This window comes from Malassezia japonica, chromosome 2 (genome assembly GCF_029542785.1).
Source record: "Malassezia japonica chromosome 2, complete sequence".
NCBI classification, from domain to species: Eukaryota; Fungi; Basidiomycota; class Malasseziomycetes; order Malasseziales; family Malasseziaceae; genus Malassezia; species Malassezia japonica.
The window spans coordinates 209,035-225,808 of NC_083371.1; the positions used below are offsets into that span (position 1 = coordinate 209,035).

The 16,774-nt window shown below is 63.9% G+C and overlaps 10 protein-coding genes and 2 non-coding genes across 12 annotated transcripts; 2 read left to right on the forward strand and 10 right to left on the reverse strand.

The window, feature by feature from the left end:
* Positions 1-49: 49 nt before the first annotated feature.
* MJAP1_001231 (trimethyllysine dioxygenase) lies at positions 50-1,450 on the reverse strand (the record flags this gene model as incomplete). Its single annotated transcript, XM_060265196.1, has 1 exon — positions 50-1,450. One exon carries the CDS (start codon positions 1,448-1,450, stop codon positions 50-52), a length of 1,401 nt encoding a protein of 466 aa, XP_060121179.1.
* A 38-nt stretch (positions 1,451-1,488) lies between these two features.
* MJAP1_001232 (uncharacterized protein) lies at positions 1,489-3,051 on the forward strand (the record flags this gene model as incomplete). The annotated part of the gene is made up of 1 exon (XM_060265197.1): positions 1,489-3,051. The coding sequence occupies one exon, from the start codon at positions 1,489-1,491 to the stop codon at positions 3,049-3,051; it is 1,563 nt and encodes a 520-aa protein (XP_060121180.1).
* A 6-nt stretch (positions 3,052-3,057) lies between these two features.
* MJAP1_001233 (uncharacterized protein) lies at positions 3,058-4,411 on the reverse strand (the record flags this gene model as incomplete). The annotated part of the gene is made up of 2 exons (XM_060265198.1): positions 3,058-4,263; positions 4,286-4,411. The coding sequence occupies 2 exons, from the start codon at positions 4,409-4,411 to the stop codon at positions 3,058-3,060; spliced, it is 1,332 nt and encodes a 443-aa protein (XP_060121181.1).
* Positions 4,412-4,446: 35 nt separating this feature from the next.
* Positions 4,447-5,917, reverse strand: rsd1 (Phosphatidylinositol-3-phosphatase SAC1; the record flags this gene model as incomplete). The annotated part of the gene is made up of 2 exons (XM_060265199.1): positions 4,447-4,759; positions 4,782-5,917. 2 exons carry the CDS (start codon positions 5,915-5,917, stop codon positions 4,447-4,449), a joined length of 1,449 nt encoding a protein of 482 aa, XP_060121182.1.
* Positions 5,918-5,972: 55 nt separating this feature from the next.
* MJAP1_001235 lies at positions 5,973-6,066 on the reverse strand. Its single transcript has one exon. It is a non-coding gene; the product is annotated as a tRNA-Ala (tRNA).
* Positions 6,067-6,097: 31 nt separating this feature from the next.
* On the reverse strand, positions 6,098-7,823 carry MJAP1_001236 (uncharacterized protein; the record flags this gene model as incomplete). Its single annotated transcript, XM_060265200.1, has 3 exons — positions 6,098-6,213; positions 6,237-7,319; positions 7,343-7,823. 3 exons carry the CDS (start codon positions 7,821-7,823, stop codon positions 6,098-6,100), a joined length of 1,680 nt encoding a protein of 559 aa, XP_060121183.1.
* A 220-nt stretch (positions 7,824-8,043) lies between these two features.
* MJAP1_001237 (uncharacterized protein) lies at positions 8,044-9,925 on the forward strand (the record flags this gene model as incomplete). The annotated part of the gene is made up of 2 exons (XM_060265201.1): positions 8,044-8,137; positions 8,160-9,925. The coding sequence occupies 2 exons, from the start codon at positions 8,044-8,046 to the stop codon at positions 9,923-9,925; spliced, it is 1,860 nt and encodes a 619-aa protein (XP_060121184.1).
* Positions 9,926-9,972: 47 nt separating this feature from the next.
* Positions 9,973-11,799, reverse strand: utp7 (putative U3 small nucleolar RNA-associated protein 7; the record flags this gene model as incomplete). The annotated part of the gene is made up of 1 exon (XM_060265202.1): positions 9,973-11,799. The coding sequence occupies one exon, from the start codon at positions 11,797-11,799 to the stop codon at positions 9,973-9,975; it is 1,827 nt and encodes a 608-aa protein (XP_060121185.1).
* A 108-nt stretch (positions 11,800-11,907) lies between these two features.
* On the reverse strand, positions 11,908-12,011 carry MJAP1_001239. The gene has a single exon. It is a non-coding gene; the product is annotated as a tRNA-Trp (tRNA).
* A 51-nt stretch (positions 12,012-12,062) lies between these two features.
* On the reverse strand, positions 12,063-13,007 carry CAF16 (CCR4-NOT regulatory complex component; the record flags this gene model as incomplete). The annotated part of the gene is made up of 1 exon (XM_060265203.1): positions 12,063-13,007. One exon carries the CDS (start codon positions 13,005-13,007, stop codon positions 12,063-12,065), a length of 945 nt encoding a protein of 314 aa, XP_060121186.1.
* Positions 13,008-13,141: 134 nt separating this feature from the next.
* pzh1 (protein-serine/threonine phosphatase) lies at positions 13,142-14,650 on the reverse strand (the record flags this gene model as incomplete). The annotated part of the gene is made up of 1 exon (XM_060265204.1): positions 13,142-14,650. One exon carries the CDS (start codon positions 14,648-14,650, stop codon positions 13,142-13,144), a length of 1,509 nt encoding a protein of 502 aa, XP_060121187.1.
* A 256-nt stretch (positions 14,651-14,906) lies between these two features.
* On the reverse strand, positions 14,907-16,767 carry URK1 (uridine/cytidine kinase; the record flags this gene model as incomplete). The annotated part of the gene is made up of 3 exons (XM_060265205.1): positions 14,907-15,973; positions 16,000-16,574; positions 16,598-16,767. 3 exons carry the CDS (start codon positions 16,765-16,767, stop codon positions 14,907-14,909), a joined length of 1,812 nt encoding a protein of 603 aa, XP_060121188.1.
* Between the last annotated feature and the right edge of the window lie 7 nt (positions 16,768-16,774).

The window sequence follows — 16,774 nt, forward strand, 5'->3', positions numbered from 1 at the left end:
CCAAACCAGCGCCCCCGCAAGTCGCAGCGCTTATTGTCGCGTTCATAGGTCACAACCCCTCGTCCCACACGCTGCGCGTGTCGTGCATTTTTCTGTTGCGCAGGACGCTCAGCTTGCTGCGGTAGTCGTCGTGCGGCACGTACGCACCACACAGGCGGCGGCTGCCGACAAACTGCGAGCGCCCGTGCAGCACGCGGTGATTGTCAAAGATCATGCCGGTGCCCGGCTGCAGCGGGAACCAGTACTCGGTGCCGGGATCGGTGATGATGGCGTTCCACGCCCGCAGCGCCTCGTACACGGCCTCGACCTTGTCCTCGTCGACCTGGAGCACGCTGCGGTCGCTGTTGTTGTAGCGCACGAGTACGAGGTCGTTCGAAAGAGGGTCGTGCTCAAACACCGTGTACCCACTCGGGAGCAGCGGGAGAATGAGCGTGTCTTCGTCGCCTGCCGAGTGGCCACGCAGGCGCGTCGTACGCAGCACATTGTAGAGCTCTGGGTGACGCGCATGCAGCTGCTGTGCGGCGTAGAAGCCGTCGACCAAGAGCGAGCTGCCGCCCAGCGGCGTGCCCGTGTATTTGTCGCGGAAGTCGGTCTGGTCCTTGGAATAGTGGTGCAAGAGATGGAACATTTGGAGGCCCGCCGGGTCGGTGAAGTAGGTCGTGTCGGTGTGCGCACCGAGCGCAATGTCTGTGTACGCCGTGTCCCCGTGCGCGAGGTCCGACGTAAAGTCCCAGAAGCCGCCGTAGTGCGTCTCGCGAATGAAGGCGATGCGCCGGATCACGGCCTCGGTTGCTTCCGGCGTCGTAGGCATGCCGGACACGAAGCTAAAGCCGTAGCGGTCAATGTTGTTCAGCCAGTCGAGCAGGACGTCGTCCGACTCCATCACGCCTTCGTACTCGACCGTAGGACGCACCGAGGCAATCTCGCTACCCCACACGGTCTTGCCGTAGCCGTGCGACGCGGCGCCGACGCCCGACGTCCCAAACGTGAGCTCCCCCGACGGCGCCTGCTTCGGCGCGGAGTACGCATGCCGCATGAGCCACTGCCACGGAAAGACGGAGGTGTGCTGCTCGTTACCCCACACGACGTGGAGTCCGTCCGGCGTGGCGCTCATGCGCTCCGGCTGGATGCCGGTAGGGATCTGGAACGTGTCCAGCAGCCGCTGCTTGGTCGTAGCATGGTAGCACTCGGCGCAGCGACAGTGGTCGCGAAGCCACAGGTAGTGGAAGCGGCTCGTGGTGCCGCTCGGCCAGGTGATCGCGACGCTTTTCGGCGATGACTCGACTTGGGGAAGCGACGTGAGCGGCTCGACCGGCTGCGTGGCGAGCGTACGAACTCGAGGGATATGCGCTGAACACGATGCGCTCGCGATGCTCTTCGGCGCAGCGCGCACCGCAGGGCGCAGCAGGCCCCCCAGGTGCCGCAGAAGGACACTCCGCTTGGACCACATGGACGCTTTGTGCCACGTGCACGTACCTGACGAGGAGCATGTCCGAGACGACAAGTGTCTCGGGGCCGTCCGGCGCAGGGAGCGGCGACCTGTTTGAAGGAGCGAACATGCAGGTCTCCGACCTACCGCTTGCGCTCCTCGCTGGCGAGACGCCGCGTGCATACAGCCGCCGCCTCTACCGGTACACGGAGGAAGACAAGACGTACAGTGGCCGCACTGCGGCGCTGCTCGCCAGCCGCGAGGCGCCGTTCCTGCGCAGTGCGCTCGAGTCGTATATCGCGCGGTTCCGGTTTGAGTCGTACCCTTTGGATATGGCCCTGCGCCAGTTTCTGGCGTGGGAGCGCCTTCCGACCGAAGCACAGCAGGTCGACCGCATCCTCGCGGCATTCGCTGCCGTCTATGCCGGGCTGCATCCCGGCATTATGGACGAGCACCAGACGTACCTGCTTGCTTTCGCCCTGATCCTCCTACACACAAGCACGTTTAACCGCAGCGTACGGTCGCCCATGTCCAAGGCCGACTTTCTGGGCGTCGCGTCGCCGACCGACCTGCCGCGCGCCGTGCTCGAGTACATGTACGACAATGTGACGCTCCTCGAGTTTGTGCATATGCACGACGAAACACGCCACAAGCGGCGGTCGGCCGTGCGCGAACAGGACGCGGTGTACAAACTGCTCACCACCGGCGACGTCGTCCAGCTGCAGACGGCCGTCGACTGGGAGGCGTGCTTCCAGGTGCCTGCGGTGAGCGCGGCGCAGCTCATGGACGAATGCGACGTCCAGGACCTGCACAAGACCGTGTGCCAATCCCCGATGATCGAGCTGCGTGCGCGAAAAAAAAGCGAGGCGACGCACCTTGTCCGCCTGGTGCGGATGGGCGCCGTGCGCCGCCGCGACGAGCGCACGCGCCGCTGGAGTACGTGGGGCCTCTGCATCACTGGATCCGCCTTGCTTTGGTTCCGCAAGGCAGAAGCGGTTCTTGCACTCCAGGCGCAGATCGCCGGCGCACGCCGGTACCACCGGGACCTGACCTCGTCCATGCATCCGGACGACGTGATGCCGCTCGCCGACCTACTTTGTGTCCAGGACAAGGACACGCTGCGCCTCTGTAGCGCGCGAAAGCGCACCAGGCTCGAGACGAGCGACGCGGCGATGTGGATGGCCGAAATCAACTACATTGCCAGTCTCGCGAGCTGCGGCCTGGTGTGGGACGACGCGAGTACGATGCACGACGACGTGCGCTGGGAGTTCCAGCTCCTGCACCAACCCCTCGCCGGTCCTTTGATCACGGGGCAGGTCTCCTACTGGGCCGCTTCGACGTCCCCGGCAGTATGGCAAGAGACCCTTGCGGCGGTCGAGCGCCTCTGGAACGAGGCCGAGTGCCGCCGCGCAGACCTCTTTGCCGAGAGCCAGCGCGGCGTGGGCCATGCACGGCACCTTCGCCTCTTGACGCCGATGCAGCGCATGACGCGCGAAAAACTCGAGCAGGCAAGCCACGACCTACTACATACCCTCACCGCGGCCCAGTGGGAGCTGGCGCGGATTGCGTGTCGCGTACACGCCTTGGCTGCGGTGCACCAGGCGTTTCATAGCGATATCTAGTGTACATTATCTATACAGTCTCGCGCGCTTGCGCGGCGCAGGCAGCTCGTCCATCGCGTCGGCAAAGAGGTGCTTGAGCTCCTCGTCGTCGACCGACAGTGCATGTGCACTCTGCATATGCCGACGCACGTCGTACAGGCGCGCAAACCGGCGGGGGCACGGCTCCGCCTCGGGCGCAAGCCGCGCCCATGGGCACAGCAGCACTTTGCCGCGCACCGCGCGTCGACGCGCATCGGTATCGAGCAGGGGGCCCAGGAAGGGCAGGGGGGTATCGTTCACAGGTAGCTCCTGCTCGTGCGCACGCCGCATGTGCTGCCGCAGCAGGTGCTTGTAGCCGTAGGCCTGGCCACATACGTCGCATATATGTGGCTTTTCACGGAGGTGGACCTTGGCGAGGTGTGTCTGCAGCGCATACGTGCTGCTAAAGGTGCGGTGGCATCCGTTCCAGGAACACGCCAATGCGCTGGTCTCTTTTTCGTCGTCGTCGTCGTCGTCGTCGTTCTCCTCCTCCTCCTCCTCCTCCTCCTCCTCCTCCTCCTCCTCGTCATCGCGCTCTTCGTCTCTTTCGTCTTCCTCCCCCTCCTTCCTTGCATCCCTCGACTCGTGCAGACGCATGTGCTTGCGGAGATTCTCGCGGTTCGCAAACGTCCGCCCTTCGCACTCCGGCCGTGGACACTGTGGCGGATGGCAATCGCGGATGTGCCGCTGCAGCTCGGTCCACGTCGAAAAGGTCGGCGTTTCCTCGTGTGGCAGGACGCACATGTAGCGGCTTGTATCGTGCACGCGCATGTGCTGTGTGCGCTTGGCATTCGTTGCAAACCGCTTGTCGCAGCCTTCGTGCGAGCACGCGAATGGGTGCGCTGCATGCTCTTCGCCCTGGTCGGCGTGCACTTGGCGCATATGCATGCGCAGGAATTTGCGCTTGGAAAAGAACCGGCCGCACCCCTCTTCTGCACACCTGTACAAGCCCGAGACGGACGTCTCGCCGAGCGTCGCGAGGTCGCCGGTCGTCACGCCCTGCACGGCCTCTGCGCCCGCGTGGCACGCGACGGTATGACGATGCAGATGCTGCGCCGTCCAGAATGCCTTGCCGCATCCCTCCTGCGTGCATGCAAAGGGCTTCTCGGAAGCGTCCATATGGGAGCGCGCGTGCGCCGCGAGGTGCGTCGCACGCATGTACGACGCGCCACACTCGGTGCACTGAAATGGGCGCTGCGTAAGAAGCCACACGTACCTCGCCCGTATGCGAGCGCTGGTGCTCGACAAGACGCGCCTCTTTCCTATAGCGCTTACCGCATCCCGGCGCATCACACACCCACGCGCCGGGGGATCGGCCCTCGTCTGGCGCCTCCCCCGCCATCCAGGAAGCACGACAAGCTATCACGTGCTATTCATTCAACCGAGCTTGGCGTGGACGATGGCCTCGGGCACGAAGCTGGCCTCGATCCGCTTCCCGCCAAAGAAGCGGCCGTGCAGCGCGCTGCGCGCTTTTTCGGCATAGTGCGCATCGCCAAACACGACATACACTTCGCCGTCGGGGCTGTCCTTTTCCACATAGACCTGCCGCGTGGGTCCGTACCGCTCGCATTCGAGGCGCACGTCGTCGCGCAGCTCCGCAGCCCAATCGCCGCTCTCCTCGGCGGGATTAAACATGTACTTGAGGAGGAGCGACGTGCTGGACGCACGGGGAATCGAGGCAGGACGCATACTGGGTTAGTAGGACAACGTACGGCTCCTGCGACTGGGGATCAGTGCGCGCAAGCTTTTCCATGAGCGCAAAGCGCTTTTCGGTCGAGTTGACGCCGCCGCCGCCGCCCTCGTCAAAGCGCGTCGTGAGCGGGGCCGCGTGCGCATTGCGGCTGCCGCTCGGGGGACGCGCCTTGGAGGTGCCGACGCGCATCTGGCGGCCCGCCAGCTCGAAGCCGTTGAGCTGGTCGGTGGCGCGCTGCGCATCGTCAGCGTGCTTGAACTGGACGAATGCGAAACCCTTGCTCTTTCCAGTTGCATTATCATAGTACACTTCGGCTTCGTCCAGCTCGCCAAACGGTGCAAATACCGCACGGACTTGGTCGGAGCCAATGTCGTAGTGCAGGTTGCCGACGTACAAACGTGCCGACGGTCCCGGGGCGCCATGCGCGCCGCCGCCGCTGCCACCACCACCACCACCCCGCGGCGCAGGGCTGTGCGAGCGCATCGGCGGGGGAGGGTGCACGTCGGCCCGCGGCATCAAGAGGCAGTCGGCAGCCGCATTGAGTTTTGCGCCCTCGGCAGACTGCACCGAAATCGGCTTGCCAAACATCGAGCGCCCGTGCATCGCAATGGCAAGCAGCACAAGCTGGGGGTCCGCGAGCTCAACAAACGCCGTGTTGGTAAACTGCGCGTTGTGATAGTCGTACACAAGCTGGACAAACAAGACGGAATCCTTGCCCAACGTCTCTTCAAAGAATTCTCCGAGATCGCGCTCGCCGACCTGCGACGGGAGCTGCGAGCAAAAGACAGAGCGCACTTCGTAGTCGTCGTTGCGGCGGGGCGCGCGGTCCGCGATGGGACTCCGACTCCGGCGGCGCGGCGGCGGCGGCGCATCGCGGCGGTCGTCGTACGAGCGCGGGCGGCCATTCTCGTACTCCTCGTCTCCACGCCGCCGCATCGCGCGGCTGTCGTAGCGGCGGTGTGCATCCGGCGATCGCGCGCGATACGCATGGGACTCGTCCGGCCCGTCGCGGCGGCGCGACTCGGCCGCGCGGCGACGAAGCTGTTCCTGCAGCTCACGTTCACGCTCCTCCAAATCAGGCCGCGGCGCACCCGTCCCGCGGTGCGTCGGCGCGCCCGGTGTGCTGCGCAGAGCCTCCTCTCGGTCCGCGTACATCGTGGCGATGGGAAGAAAGGGGACGCGCGCTCCACGTGACAAAAAGGGAAAAAATTGGACACGACGGGATTTGAACCCGCGACCTACCGCTAGTGCACTTCTCCGAAGCGGATGCAAAGCGGACGTGGTAACCACTCCACCACGCGCCCAGCCTAATAGTGATTTCGTCGCCTACATCTGTTATGAATCGCCGGTGTTTTCGGGCGCGGCCATCGCACAGCAATACGTGTCGCTGTCGAGCAGCAGCAGCGCTTGGCCGTCGGGCGACCACGCCAGCCGCATTGCACTAAAGTGTTCTGCGTCAGAAGGATACACGTACCGTTGGGAATGGCAACCGCTTCGGCACTCTGCGCTCCACTCCTCTGCAGCGAATAAAGGTATACTGCGCTCTTGCCGGTCACGATCGCCAGCGTGCCGTACTGCCCGGGCTTCCAGGAGAGCGCATGGACGGGCGAAGAGAGCTTCAAAACGGCGTGGAGCCGCAGGCGCGCGTCGGTGCGCCGCTCGCTTACGCCGTCAAAGACATAGAGTAGGACATGCATTGGCAGCGCCTCGTTGCGGACCGCGAGCACCGTGCCGTCCCAATTCCACTCCATCCAGCACACGCCGCACTTGGTCGGATTCGACTGGTCCTGCCGCGCAGCAGGTGCCTCCATAGGCAACACGTCGCGCTCAAACGGCACAATGCCTTGGCCTTGTGTCGCCTCGAACCAGCGCCGCGGTTCGCGCCAGACGGCCACGTCGGGGCGGTGTGCAGCGAGGGCGATGCGCCGCACATCCAGGGTATATACTTCAGACCAGTCCTCGCTCGAGAGGATGCGCACGCGCTCGTCGTAGCCGCCGATCGCAAGAAAGGCACTCGAGGGGTGCCACGCGACATGGCGCACGCCGAGGCCGCCGCCGGCGACACGCGCCACGATCGACGCGCCGGATTTGCGCTGCGACGTGCTCGCGCGCAGCGACGCGCTCTTGGAAAAGCGCGATGTGCGCATCGGCACGCGCCGCGCCCGCTGCGGCCCCGAGCCCGACTCGGCGAGCGCCGCCTTGGCGTCGGCCGGGGCAATGGCGATCTGGGTCGTGGGCACGCTGCTCTCTGCGTCGATCGCAAAGGTGGCTAGGTGCGTGCCTGCGAGTGCGTACAGGGCCACGCGATACTCGAGTGCGGAATCCCACACGGCCAGCACATGCCCGTCGGGGCTCCAAGCCGCGCCGCTCGGCTCGCTCACATGCAGCTTGATCGACTGAATGAGTGTTGGACGACGTACGCGCTCCAATTTCCACGACACCGGCTGTTGCATCGACGGCGCGTCGGCCGATTCGGGCGCGTATAGCGCAAAGTAGTCGCTCTCTGCGTCGCGCTGCAAGAATCCCACCGCGTCCGAGCGCAGCGGGTGGGCGTATGCTGGGTGAGCATTGGTTACGTACCCTTTGACAGGAGCGTCCCCGGCAGCGCCGTAAATGCCTGGTCCGCGAGCGAGTACATCACCCCCCCTGTCTCGTAGCTTGCAAACTGCACGATCGACGGCACGCGCCAGACCGGCACCCATTCAGCCTGCTGCAGTCCCCCGATCCCCGCGTCGATGCGCGCGACCCATCCCTGGCCGTCATCCGATCCGTCCGTGACGCTTGCATCCGGATCTAGCGGCAGGATATACGACCGCCCGTTCCGCTCGTCGCGTCCAGGCACCGTGTACGCACAGGCCAGCAAAAAGAGGCCGTCCGGCGACCAGCTCAGGGCCTGCAGCGGCGTGCCGAGCTCCCAGGACCGCACGACCTGGAGCGTCCCCGAGACACGCACCTGTACCGCACTCTGCCTCTCGCCATCTATGTACGCAATAAACGTCGAGCCCGGCGAGAAGGACACGCACTCCGCTGCAGCATGGTCATACGTCGCCGTAAAGTCCATGCGGTGGAGGTGTGTTGTGCCACGCGACAGACACGCGCGCCTGTCAACGTGCGCGTCGCACGTGCGGCGTGTGGCAAGATTGCTGAATAAATGAAGTGCCCACGCACGTTCGCCCCTCGGTTGCGAGGCGTGCCTTTGAGACTCGCTGTGCGCGACTGGCCCCGTTTTGTTTCTGCCACATCTTCCAGCAGGCTTCTGCTGATCATTCAAGCCACTGACCATGTCGGTTGAACAAGACGCTACGCTGGAAGCGGTCTCGTTTCCCTACCCGATGGATCGCAAGCGCAAGAAGCTGCGCGTGGCGATCGTGACGGGTACGTGGCTAGGCTCACGCAGAAAACTTTCTTCCAAAGATTGATGGTGTGACGCGTACGCTTGCGCGTCTGCTCGAGCACCTCCACGCAGAGGGACACGAGGCGCTGGTTCTCGGCCCCGATACGGGTCTCACGGAGTATTCGGGCCACCCCGTGGTCGGCACGTTTGGCGTGCCGCTCGTCGTCTATCCCGGCCTGAAGCTCAACTTTGTTCGTCTGCGCTTCCTGCGCCGGCTGGAGCAGTTCCAGCCGGATGTCGTGCACTTTGTCGACCCCGTCTGGCTCGGCGCCCAGATGATGTGGATCGTAAAGCAGCGTCTGCCCGATGTGCCGTGCGTCTCGTCTTATCATACCAATTTGCCCACCTACGCTTCGCTGTTTGGCATGCCGTTCCTCGAAAATGCAATGTGGAAGCTGATCCGTTACCAGCATGACCAATGCGATATTGTTTTTTGCCCCAGTGAAACGACGCGCCGGATGCTCATTGAAAAGGGATTCAAGAACGTGGAGATCTGGAGCCGTGGTGTGGACACCGAGACCTTTACGCCGGCGGCACGCGACGAGAACTTGCGCGCGAGCTGGGGCTGCAAGCCCAAGAGCCAGGCGCTGCTCAACACGCTGCACGACCAGGCCGCGAGCCGCTCCGCGGCGCAGGTCAAGATGGACGAGGACACCTTTATTCATACGCCCGAGAGCCTGCCGATGCTCTCGCCGGAGCTGAGCCCGCCGCCGGCGTACGAGAGCCTAAGCGATCTCCCGCCGCTCTCGGGCGCGCACTTTGCGCTGCCGCCCCCGATGGTGCCGAGCGTCGACTCGGTGCTGGCGAGCGGCGACATTGACAAGGACAGCAAGGCAGTCGTCCTGTATGTCGGCCGTATTTCGTGGGAAAAGAACATTCGCCTGGTGATCGAGGCCTTCCGCCTCTTGCCGCAGAGCGTGCGCGACAATGCGAAGCTTGTCGTGGTCGGCGACGGGCCCGCGCGCCCAGAGCTCACGCGCCTCTGCAACAAGTATGGCCTCGACGCGACATTCATGGGGCACCAAAAAGGCAAGCGCCTCGCCTCGATGTTTGCGTCGAGCAGCATCTTTGCATTCCCGTCCTTCACCGAGACCTTTGGCCAGGTCGTGCTCGAGGCGCTCGCTTCGGGCCTGCCGGTCGTCGGTCTCCACGCCGAGGGCACGTCGGACCTCGTCTGCCACGGCATCACGGGTCTCCTGATGGACGTGCAGCGCGTCCTGACCTTTTCGTCATCGTCCGCGCGCGCGTCGGCAGTCGCTGCACGCACTGCCGCCTCGCCGGGCCGCGAGCGCTCGGGCTTTAGCGCACTGACCCCGCGCTCGCCCCAGCGCACCTCGTCGATCCCGTCGAGCGGCGCGGTGCCGGTCGCAGCTTCGAGCACGCTCAAGCCGGGCCTCCCCACGCCCATCCTCTCGGTGAAAGAGTTTGCGGCGGCGATGGCCCAGGGATCGACCTCATTCCCCCAATGCGCACAGGCCTACAGCATCCTGCTCGAGCGCCTGATCCGCGACCGCACGCTGCGCGCGACCATGGGACAGCGCGCGCAGCAGTACGCCGCGAACAAGACTTGGTGGGACGCGATGGACGCCCCGGTGCGTGGCTACGAGCAGGTGATTGCGCGCCGCGGCAAGTCGAACCTCACCGACACGGAGCTCGAGGCGCTGCGGAATGCGCAGCGCCGCATCCTTCCCCTCACCGGCCCGATCGTCAAGACGATCGTCGCACTGTACCTTGCCCTTTTTGTTGCGCTTTGGACGTGGCTGTTGTGAGGCCCTCACCTTTGTACTATCAGTGTTTCGTAGATTTATCTGCTAAACTATCGCCTGGGTCCTTTGACATGGCTAAACACGTCGAGCGCCGAAGGCTTCTTGGCCACGGGCTGCACACCGTGGCGCGCGTTGCGCGCACGCTCTTTTTCGCGCTGCAGCTTCTCGCGCAGGGCGGTGGTGTTGGCGTCGACAACGTTTTGGCGTTTCTTGCGCAGGTAGCGCTTCATCGCACTGTTGCGGCCACGCGCCTTGTTCTTTTCTTTCGCGACGCCTTTGGCGGGGGCGGCCGCACGGTCGTACGCGCCGTCGAGGTCGTCGTCCGCCTCGTCCTCCATCGCCTCGTCGAGCTGCAGACGCTGCGCGCGCGTCAGGCGAGCATAGGGCGTGCCGTCGGCTGCGCGCGGCACACGGTCGCCGCCGCGCGCCGCCACGATCGGCTGGTCGGCCCGCGACGCCTTCGTGTCGAGCTGGCCCACCACGTCGGGGTCGACCGTGATCATCTCCGGCTGGATCTTGTCCAGCAGGCTGCGCACCTCGCGCTCGCGACGGCGCGTCTTGGACTCGTAGGGGTCCGCCTCGCTCGAGTCAAACGTCGGTTCACCGGCGCCAGGCACCAGCAGGCTCGAAAAGCCATTCGCATGGCCCACGCCAAGCACATCCTCGTACGGACAAAAGCGCACTTGGAGCGGCATCAGCTGGGGGAAGTTGTGGGAGAGGTAGGGGCCGGGTGGCGCATTGCCGAGCGGCGCTTGGGTATTGTATAAACTCACATGGCTGCCCCAGCCCACGCCGAGCAGGCCACGCTGCGAATAGGCGACGTCGCTCGCAGGGCGCCGCGTCACCCACTCGCGGCGGGGGCCTTTGCCGAGCATGCGCATGTCCCACACCTTGACGTGGCCGTCCAGGCCGCTGGTCACCATCTCGCGGCCGCCTTCGTGCGCATTGATCGCAATGCCAGACACGGGGCCGCGGTGCGCAAGCATCTTGACCGCGGGCGTCGACAGATTCGGCGTCCAGAGCGTCACGGTACCGTTCGCATGGCCCAGGTGGATCACGGCCGTAAGCGGGTTTTGTGCCATCGTCGCGCACGAACCAAGACCGGTGCGGTGCGAAGCGACGAGCTGGCCGGTCGACGTGTCCTGGTACTTGAGGTAGCCGGGCTTGCCGATCGTCGCGAGGAGAAAGTGGTAGGGCAAAAACTCGAGGCGGTTCACCTCGATATGGTCCTTCAGGCGGTGGATCTCGATGCCGCTCTGGTCGTAAATATAGCAGTATTTCTTTTGCGCAGCAGCAAAGAAGGAGTGGTCGTGCAGCCAGCACACGTCGCGCACCGTTTCGCGCACTTGGATCTCGCACGAAAGCTTGCCACTCTGCCAGTCAAACGCAGCAAGGTGGCCTTTGCGGCCGCCGAGAAGCAGGTGACGGCCATTGCGCGTGTAGTCGCAGCGGTAGGGACCGAGACTCGGCACGCCACGCGACCCACCGAGATTCAGATCGAATCCCTTGCGTGCCGTCTCGACGCCGACTTCGCTCTGGATCTGCGCCTGCGTCACGCGCGCAGTTCGCTCCATCTCGTCGTCGACTTCAATCATACCGGCGTCTTCACCAGGCACGGCACCATGCAGGTACGTGTCGGCAAGCTCGGCATGCTTCTCGGCACGCTTGCGCGACAGGTACTGCTTCGAAAGATCCGAGCGCAGCTTCTTGTCTTTAATGTTCGACAGAGACTTGGGCGGGCGCATGCCGAGCGTCTCTTCCGGGGTCGACTGCTGCAGCGACACGGGAATGCGTGTCGACCGCGCAATGCTATTTTCCTGTAGCTTGAGCGCCTCATCCGAGTGCTTTCCGCCCTTGCGGCGGTCCTTGCCTGCCATCTTCTGTCAGCGGCACGCAGCGGCGGGGGTGGAAGCGGTCGGCGCAGCGAAATTTCTTTTCGGGCACGTGGCAATGTGGAGGTCCTAAAAAGAAAGGGCAAAAAGGAATGACCGAGACCCGATTCGAACGGATAACCTTCTGGAGACTCCACTGTCAAGACAAAGTCTTCAACATGCTGGAATCAGACGCGCTACCGTTGCGCCACTCAGCCAAATTCATTTGGTACGTGCAAGTATTGCATCTTTGTACCTGCTTTAGTTCGCTACGTGTAGTGCTTAAAGTAGTCGTACTGGCTAAAGAACTTTTTGGCGTCGGTTGTTTCCTCGCCAGGGCCGCGCGTCGCGCGCCCACGCTTGATTCCGCGAGCGGACTCTTGTTTTTCGCGGAGGACGCGGTCCTCGCGCAGCCACGCCAGCGCAAGGTCGAGCAGCGAGACTTCGGACGCGTTTGCGGCATCTGCGTGCATCGCCTCGCGCAGCGGCGCGGGCAGCGATGCTTGCAGCTGGTCCGGAAGCGTCGAGTCCAAGCGGATGGGCCACGGCAGCGGGAGGTCGGTCGTCGTGCGGCCCAGCTGCAAGTGCACCAAGTTGGTAGGGAAATGGTGGATGCCGTCGAAGATGTGCGTTGCATAGACGATCGTCGCACCGCGCTCGATGCTCTCTTCCTTCAAAAAGTCGAGCAGGTCGCAGCGCACCTGGACGTCGAGGTCGACCGTGACTTCGTCGAGCAGCAGCAAACGCCACGGCTCCATCAGGCCCATGCACAGCTGCACACGTCGGCGCTCGCCATCGCTGATCGCATGCATCCTCCACGAGAGATCCACATCAAGCAAATCCAGCAGACGATCGCGGCGCTCGCTGTAGCGGAATCCGCCGACCGAGTTGAGAAAGTGCTCGACGGTAATGTCGCTGCGCACCACCGGATTCATCGCCCACTCGGTGCCCAGATAGGTAATGCCTCGCGGCGGCGAGTGAAACACATCCTTGCCAAACACCTTGATGTTGGCATTGCACAGGCGCTTGCCGGCGAGCAGGCGCAGCAGGGTGCTTTTTCCTGCGCCATTGGCACCAATCAACAAGCACCGTGCGCCCGGAGGAAGCTGCAGTGTGCACCCCTCGAGCGCCTGCGCGGCCCCCGCCGCAAACTGGTATTGTAAATTGTGTACGTCGACCGCGAGGACGCCCGAATCCAACTGTACGTCCGCCATGGTGCACCGTGTGTTGGTCCGCGCGCCGCTTACTAATCAAGGAAGCCGCTCCCGGCTTGATGGGGCTATATCTATACAACTTGGATGGCATAACTTGGTCGTTCTCAAGCTCCTGTCCAAACCGTGCAGGGTCATCAGGTGGTTCGCATTGTGGGCGACTGAGTCTGTTGTTGTTGTTGCTGCAGACTCCTGCGCTTATTTTTGGCCATCTCTTTCTTGAGCGCCGGTCCATCGAGCGGCTTTAGCAGTTCAAAAGCACACAAAAGGTCCTCCGACACGCTCATCACAGCGCCAAAGTTGTCGAATTCGCCGCAGTAATTCGGTGCGCTGAAGATGGTCACGAGCGTGCGTTCGTTCCAGAACTCGTAGCCGTCCTCGACGACCATGTGTGCGCGGCAGATCAGGTCAAAGTCGTACTGGGCCAGGAACTGCTGGATGACGGCTTTGCCGAAGCAGTAGCTCACACCGCGCTCGTTATCCTCCCAGTCGAGTGCCGTGTCGCTCGGGTCGCTCCACAAGAGGTCGTTCAGCAGGCCATAGTCCGGCACGCCGGTCGGGCGCTCGATGCGCCGAATGTCGTCCATGTTGGAGAGCGAGGGAGAGAGGCCGCCGTGCACACAAAAGATCTTGGAAGCGACGATCGCAGCGATGGGGAGCGTGTTGAACACGTCGATAAACGTCTTCCAAATCTTGATGTTGAGGCGCCGCTTGCATTCGTCGTAAAAGCCATAGACGCGCGTCACGTTGGCGCATTCGTGATTGCCGCGCAGCAGGAAAAAGTTTTCGGGGTACTTGATTTTGTAGCAGAGCAGCAGCAGAATCGTCTCGAGCGACTGCTTGCCACGGTCCACATAGTCGCCAAGCAGCAGGTAGTTGGAGGACGGGGGGAAGCCGCACATGTCAAACAGGCGCAGCAAGTCCTGGTACTGCCCGTGCGTGTCGCCAACAATCTTCACCGGGGGACTCAGCTCGATCAGCGTCGGCTGGCTGAGGAACACTTCCCGTGCCGCTTGGCATACGGCCATGATCTCGGGCACCTTGAGCGCGGGCTTGGGCATCTTGCTCGAGTACCCAGCCTCAAGCAGACGCGCAATCATATCGTCAATGTCAAAGGTCTTGACACCATCCGCGCTCTGCACGCTCGTCGACATCGGCGAGGCGCCCGTGAACGAGTTCGGCCCCGGAGAGCTCGACGGCCACGTCCCGATCGGCACTGCGCCCGAGCGGGGGTCCGGCGAGCGCACCGGCCCGCTGGACGACTTCTTGGGGCCTTGGGGCACGGCGAGCGTCGGCTGCGAGCCTTCGGGCCGAGTCGCGCCCGGCTCGGGACTGTCTTTGGCTTCATCCAGGCTCGGGCTCGGCAGCTCGACGGACGGCATCGCCGGCGTCTTGTTTGTGCGCGTGCGGTTGTTGCGCGCAATCGTCGGCGTCTCTGCAGCGCTGGCGGTCGCCGAGGTGGGAGGAGGCGGCGTTGCCTCCATGCTGCTGCTCCCTTCCGCGCCATCACCCTGGCGCACGGACGAGAACGAGTCGCGCGATATAGTACTCGATGCATCCTGTGCATCATCTCCTTTCTCCTCCTGACTCCGGCCCTTTCCACGTTTCGACACCCCGCTCATCATCTTCCCGAAAGAGCGCAACATGGTGGCGTAGGTACTCGGAAAACAGGTGCTTTCTAGGTAACGAGTTTCCTCTCACGCCTAACCTCTAGTCCGGAAATGATCTGTGCTGGGAAACGCCGAAAATCGAGGCGCCCCTGATCCACTCGACGTGGTACGTTGGCAGGCGCACGCTGCACCGCTCGCCGGCACGGCTCGTTCCGTGCGGAGAGGGTTTGTTGTGCACCAATCAGATGTGCTTTTCGTAATCATGACATAATTGTCTGTGGAGCTGCCCACGCTACGTTCCCCAGAAACGGTCGCCCATCTGGCCGCAGCCCGGGGTGATGGCAAAGACGACGCGCTCCGTCTCGGGCTCGTCCGAGTCGGAGTCGTCGAGGGCCGAGGAGAGCGCCTTTGCGCGGCGCTGATGCTGTGTAGTGGGCCATACAAACTTTCGTAGACCGGGATCGACAGAGCCAGCGACGATGCGCACACCAGGGAAGGCATGCTGGAGGGCCCACACTCCGCCGCGCGCCGAGGCGAGGAGCGTGAGGAGGATGATTTGGTTTTCGGGTACGCCATGGTCGAGCAGCACACGCACGGCCATGAATGCGGCCGCGCCGGTGCCGATCTGCGCGTCGGAAAGAAGCACATAGGTCTTCTCCGCACTCGCGCGCGTCCGCACAAACGACGGGAGGCGCACCGCGTAGAGAAGGGGGCGATAGTTGCTGTCCGAGCTCTGGATCAGGAGCGAGCCGAGGGCAAGGGCGGGGAAGGCGCGGCGCAGTGGCGCCTCGAGGATCGCGCCGCTGCGCAGGATTGAGACGCCGCAGATGTGCTCGACGTCCATCTCGACACCGGTATAGGACCCGCCGGTGTGCAGCGGCACGGTCTTGGAGCGGTACGGGAGGAGCGACATGGCGGTTTCGACGACGTGTGCGCCGATACGCTTGCACGCGTACGCAAACTCGCCCGAGCGCGTGTCGGCATTGTGCAGGATCGTCTGGAGGCCGAGCAGCTGTGCAGTCTGCGGCACGACCATCACGTTCGGTGGGAGCGGCGCGACTTCGTGCACGTCCGCCAGGCGCAGCACCGCCTCGCTGCCCTCGAGCCGCGGCGGCTTAGAGAAGGGCTCGTGCTGCACTACATGCAGCGGCTCGCCTTGCACCGAGTCGCCGATCACGACCCTTGCCATGGGAAATGCGTGTGGCTCGCCAGTGGCGATCGTGCGGGGTATGGAGCGGTTCAGCTGGCACGAGTAGCTGCGTGTGAGGTGCTTGGCGATGTGCTGCGCAATCACGTCGATGGCCACGGCATTGTTCGCGCCGGGCACAATGATATCCGCGTGGCGCGCCGAGGAACCGACTGTTGTGAGAAAAAGCGCGACCTACCAAAGGTATCAAACGACGGCTTGACGAAGCGCATGTACTGGTCGAGCACACCCTCGACCGAGCGCCCGCGCTCGAGGATATCGCGGCGGATGCGCCGGGCGAGCATAATGTCTGGGTCGGTCTGCACAAAGATCTTGAGGTCGAGCAGGTCGCGCAGATTCTCGTCCTGGAGCACAAAGATGCCCTCGACGACAATCACCGCATGGCCGTACAGGTAGGTCGACTCGGCGGTGCGCTGGTGCTGCGTAAAGCTGTACACGGGGATCTGGACGGCGCGCGACTGCTTCAGCTCGCGCACGCACTGCACGAGCAGCTCCTGGTCGATCGCGCTGGGATGGTCAAAGTCGAAGTTTTGCGCAAACGCGAGCTTGGTCTGTGCCGGGGTAAGCGGGCGGTAGAACGCGTCCTGGGACACGATCGCGACCCACGGCACGTCCGGCAGGAGCCGCAGAATTTCCTTGGCGATCGACGTTTTCCCACTCGCGCTTCCCCCCGCGACGCCGACAATGTACGGTGGGATGGGGCGGCCGTCGGCGTCGTACCAGGGCTGGCGGCCCGCCTCAGCCATTACGGTCCTGTTTTAGCGAAGGATACGTACGTCTTGCTGTACGAGCGCCGCGGCTGCGTCATGCCGGGGCTCGGCGCGGGCTCGTGCATCGCGCGGCTAGGCCGCGGCGTGTGTGTGCCTGCCGCGGCCGCGCCACGGAGCTGCTGCACCGGCGTGCCGCTCCGCGAGAGGTCCTCCTGCGGCGTGCGGATGCCCGACATGGCCATG